General features: G+C 40.4%; 1 protein-coding gene across 1 annotated transcript in view; it reads right to left on the bottom strand.

Moving 5' to 3' along the window:
- The window catches only part of LOC106873877 (centrosomal AT-AC splicing factor), a 21,557-nt gene that overhangs the window by 8,101 nt on the left and 8,395 nt on the right, over positions 1–5,061 (bottom strand). The window contains exons 5-6 of the mRNA XM_014921396.2: positions 4,231–4,293; positions 395–508 (exon numbers count right to left, since the gene is read on the bottom strand). Of these exons, the coding sequence (XP_014776882.1) occupies positions 395–508; positions 4,231–4,293 (177 nt within the window). The remainder of the gene's footprint in view (positions 1–394; positions 509–4,230; positions 4,294–5,061) is intronic.

Below are 5,061 nucleotides of genomic sequence, written 5' to 3'. Positions count from 1 at the left end.
TTCATACCACACAATTATCTGTAGGTTGCGAGGTCAGAACAAATTTGAACTGATTTAAATTTTGTTTAGTTTTCATTACTGCTTCATGCAGCTACTACTTTAACTTATATATTTGCATGTTCACATGCATGCACACACACACACACGCACACATGCATGCACACACACACACATACACACACAGAACAGACTTTCAATTTCCGTTTACAAAATTCACTCACAAGGCTTTGGTTAACATGGAGCAAGAGAAAAAGGTCACTTGCCCAAGGAGCCATGAAGTGGGACTGAACCAAAAACCATGTGGTTGGGAAGTGCACTGCTTAACCACACAGCCATGCCTCCACCTGTATGCGTACACAATGCTTAAATAATTAAGATATATAAATACACTTACCTTCATTTTAATACAAGTTAGGCCATCACCAAATGCTGCAATGGTCTTCTTGAATTGTGGTAATGTGTGTGATGTAACATCTGGTTTTAATGATTGCCTTGGAATGTTCTTAGCCTTGCAGATGACACAATGGTAAACGACATGTGGAGAAAAAAGATAAAAATTATCAATTTATTACAGCCTCAAATTAATTACAGTAATTATTTATAAAGTTTAACTGATTTAAAAAGAGGGCGCTGACGGCACCAGCAGCTGCAGCAGAGATATTTTATAGCAGACGTCTAACCTATTTTTGTGTCTTTGTTCTTTGTTTGTTTCAGTCATTGGATTGCAGCCATGCTGGGGCATCACCTCAAAGGGTTTCTGTTGAACCAATTGACCCCAGTGATAATTGTTTTTTTTTTCCAGTCTGGTACTTATTCTATTGGTCCCTTTTTGCCAAACTGCTAAGTCACTGGGATGTACACAAACCAACATTGGTTGTCAAACAGTGGGGAGGAGACAAACACAAAGGCACACATGCATACATACAAGCATATGATGGGGTTCCATACAGTTTCCCTCTGCCAGATTTACTGGCAAGGCGTTGGCATGTCTGGGGCTGTAGAAGAAGAAACTTGCCCAAGGTGGCACCTAGTGAGACTGAACTTGAAATCTCTTAACCACACAGTCATGTTTGTGCCCATCTTTTACTTTTTACTTGTTTCAGTTATGACACTGTGGCCATTCTGGAGCACTGCATTGAGGAATTTTAGTCGTACTAATTGACCCCAGTACTTATTTTCCTTTTAAGCCTGCTTCTTATTATATCAGTCACTTTTGCTGAACCACTAAGTTACAGGAATGTAAACACACCAACACCAGATGTCAAGCAGTAGTGAGGGACAAACACACACACAAAGTCATACCCACATAGATATGTGTGTATGTGTGTGTGTATCAGTAAAGCGCTAAGAGCACCATCCGAGCATGATCGCTGCCAGACCAGCTGACTGGCTTCTGTGCTGGGGGCACATAAAAAGCACCAATCGAACACGATCGTTACCAGTGTTGCCTTACTGGCAGTTGTGCCAGTGGCATGTGAAAAAACATTCGAGTGACGTCGTTGCCAGTGCAGGTGGCACATAAAAAACACCACCTGACTGGCCCTTATGCCGGTGGCACGTAAAAGCACCCACTACACTCTCGGAATGGTTGGCGTTAGGAAGGGCATCCAGCTGTAGAAACTCTGCCAGATCAGATTGCAGCCTGGTGCAGCCATCTTGTTCACCAGTCCTCAGTCAAATCGTCCAACCCATGCTAGCATGGAAAGCGGATGTTAAATGACGATGATGATGATGATATATATATATATATATATATATATGATGGGCTTGTTTCAGTTTCTGTCTACGAAATCCACTCACAAGGCTTTGGTCATCCTGAAGCTATAGCAGCAGACACTTGCCGAAGGTGCTACACAACAGGACTGAACTCCAAAACCATGTGGTTGGGAAGCAAACTTCATACTACACAGCCATGCCTGTGCCTACATGTGTATTTTTTAAATGGCTTAGTCAGATGCCCAAGGGCAGTGGCCAGATCTTTTCTAGGGATTGAACCTAAATCCATATAGTTGAGATGCAAACTTCTTAACCATACAGCTATGGCAGAATGTAATAAGAATAATGATGATGACAACAATCAACGCCTAATCTCAAAGATGTGTAATTGGCAGTTCAATTGAATTGAACCCAGTACATAACTGGTGATGGTCAGGTCACAGATCTCATTACAGGCTGACAAGATCTGCTCCTGGTACTATGTAAACCAGTATTACCAGTTCCATGGTTGAAAGGTTGGTGACTAAACCAGCTCCTCCACTTGAGCAGGTTACTACTCTTGTGAGAAGGATTTCTGGAAACCTAGCAGGACTAAAAATAAGATCTATCAAGGGACAGATGGCCATCCAGTTGGGAGAGGTAATGGAAAACCATTCCCAATATCTTTGCCATGTAAACCTTATGGAAAAGTAAAGCTATGGCTTCATCCGAAGGGAGAACTTTCGTTTAATCGGGAAGACTTTCATTGTAGTGTCATCCACTAGCATAGCTAGATGGAGAGGAAGCCATGTGCCTTGGGTGGCACCACTTCTGGGTCTGCTGTAGACTATAAGCCTGTATAGGCTGTATTGAACCCAAATAATAGAGGTTTTAATGTCAGGACACAGACACTACTCACTGTTAAATGCAACAATCAATATAGTAACATGTGATCTGTTTATTGTTTGAAACAGGGGTGGCAAACTGAAGGGCTGCCCCAGGTGGCACACACTCTAGCTATGCAACTGGTGTCATCAACATGCTACAAAAGTGTACGATACATGATGACAATGACACGATTAGTACATTATTTAATTTAGAAAGATGAGAAGCAAATTCAAACTTCATTAAATTTGAATTCACAATGTAAATTTATGAAGGTAAGTACTGAAAATTATTCAAGTCGATAAAGCTTCAAGCTCTGACAATCAAGAACAAGTCCCTCTCCAAGCTGTGTTTTCTGGCCTAGAGGCTCATGCTGAGAATTGGCCCATTAATCCAGATCATTCTCAGCATTTTCTAGGCTTAGGTGGACATGCTGAGAATTGACCCATTCACTCAGGCCATTCTCAGCAATTTCCTCCAAAAATCATCATCATAATCATCATTTAATGCCTGTCTTTCATGCTGGCATGGGTTGAAAGGCTCAAGAGGAGCTAGCAAGCCAGAGAACAGCACCAATCTCCATTGTCTGCTTTGGCATGACTTCTGTGGCTGGATGCCCTTACTAATGCTAATCACTTTACAGCATCTACAAGGTGTTTTTTTATGTGGCACCATGGAGCTGTCTCTGTCTTTGCCCCAAGGTCACACATTTCGAGGAATTAATACAGTCAGTGAAAGACTACTGCTTATTTTATTAAGCTTTGTGTAACGAAAGACAAAGTTGATGTCGGCAGGCAAGGATGCAGCCAAATATCATATTGTCCAATGCTCTAATAATTCTACCATTCATGATCCCAATACTACTACTACTACTACTGCCACCATCACCACCACCACCAATGTAATAAAAGTAATGACAAACACAACAAAGAAACATCTAAATCAGTGGTTCTCAGCTGAGGTCTGTATAAGATTTTGTTGTTAAAATGTATGTGCAATGAATTGCTTATTCCTCGACAATACACAAAATATTTCAAGATTTTGTTGTTAAAATTTATCTGCAATAAATTGGTTTACTGCACAATTCCTAATGATATTTAATTCTAAAAACATAATAGGATTTTTTGAAACATTGAATGGCTATTGAGAGTCCAGGAAAGTAAAACAGAAATCAAAAGGGTCTATAGGCAAAAAATGGTTGAGAACTACTGATCAAAATAATCCTTTGTACTGGAAGCACAAGGCCTCAAATTTGGGGGAAGGGACTAAGTAGATTACATCGACCCCGGTGCATAACTGGTGATTAATTTATTGACCCCGAAAGGATGAAAGGCAAAGTCAACGTCAGCAGAATTTGAACTCAGAACGTAGTGATGGGTGAAATACCGCTAAGCATTTAGCCCGGTGTGTTAACAAGACTGCCAGCTCACCACCAACTGATCAAAATAATGGTTGCTTGACCCATTGAACCATTTTACTAAAATAAAAAAAATTAAAAAAAAACTTTGAATTGCCCAGTCTTAGATATGTACTATCGGTAGAAAATAAATGGGATGATCACAATGAGTGGGGTATGTTTTTGATAATAGGTTTTCTAGAGCAGTTCTGACCTAGAGTTAAAAACAACGGCTGAAGACAGAAGATACGAACCTCAGGAACATGAGAAGCAACGGAAGACTTCTGTAACTCAGCTTTATGTATGTCTTGCATTTTCTGAAATGATTAAAAAAAAACTAAATTGGAAAAACAATACAAAACAAAGCAAAAAAAAAAAAACACCCCAGAAAACACAAAAAGATAATTATAGTGCAATATTAATTATCAACTAAAAGTGGTGCTCTACTCAGACATCGACTCTAATTGCTGGAGCAAGCTAAAGAACTACAATAAATGTTTAACTGAATATCATTCTTGCTTTGTCTTTGTTTCAATCTTCGTATTTAGATGCAGAAGCTCACTTTGCTACCCTGTGGTTTTGGGTCGAGGCCCACTCTGTTGTACCTTGGGCAAATGTCTTCTACTATAACCCCAGGCTGGCCAATCTTTGTAAGTGAATTTGGTAGACAGAAGCTGTGTGAAAGACCATAGTATATACACACACACACATACACTCCATCAGTTACGATGACAATGAGGTTTCCAGTTGATCCGCTTAGTGGAACAACCTGCTTGTGAAATTACTGTGCAAGTGGCTGAGCACTCCACAGACACAGATGACCTTCAGGGATATTCGGTGTGACACATCGAATGTGACAAGGCTGGCCCTTTGAAATACAGATACAACTAATTTTTGCCAGCTGAGTGGACTGGAGCAATGTGAAATAAAGAGCCTTGCTCAAGAACACAACACATCGCCAGTTTTCAAACCCACAAACTTACAATCACGAGCTGAATAATCTAACCACATACATGCACACACACACACACACACTCATGCATGCACACACACACACACACACTCATGCATGCACACACACACAC

This window comes from Octopus bimaculoides, chromosome 20, assembly GCF_001194135.2.
Source record: "Octopus bimaculoides isolate UCB-OBI-ISO-001 chromosome 20, ASM119413v2, whole genome shotgun sequence".
Taxonomy (NCBI): domain Eukaryota; kingdom Metazoa; phylum Mollusca; class Cephalopoda; order Octopoda; family Octopodidae; genus Octopus; species Octopus bimaculoides.
This window is presented reverse-complemented; position numbering and strand designations above follow the sequence as displayed.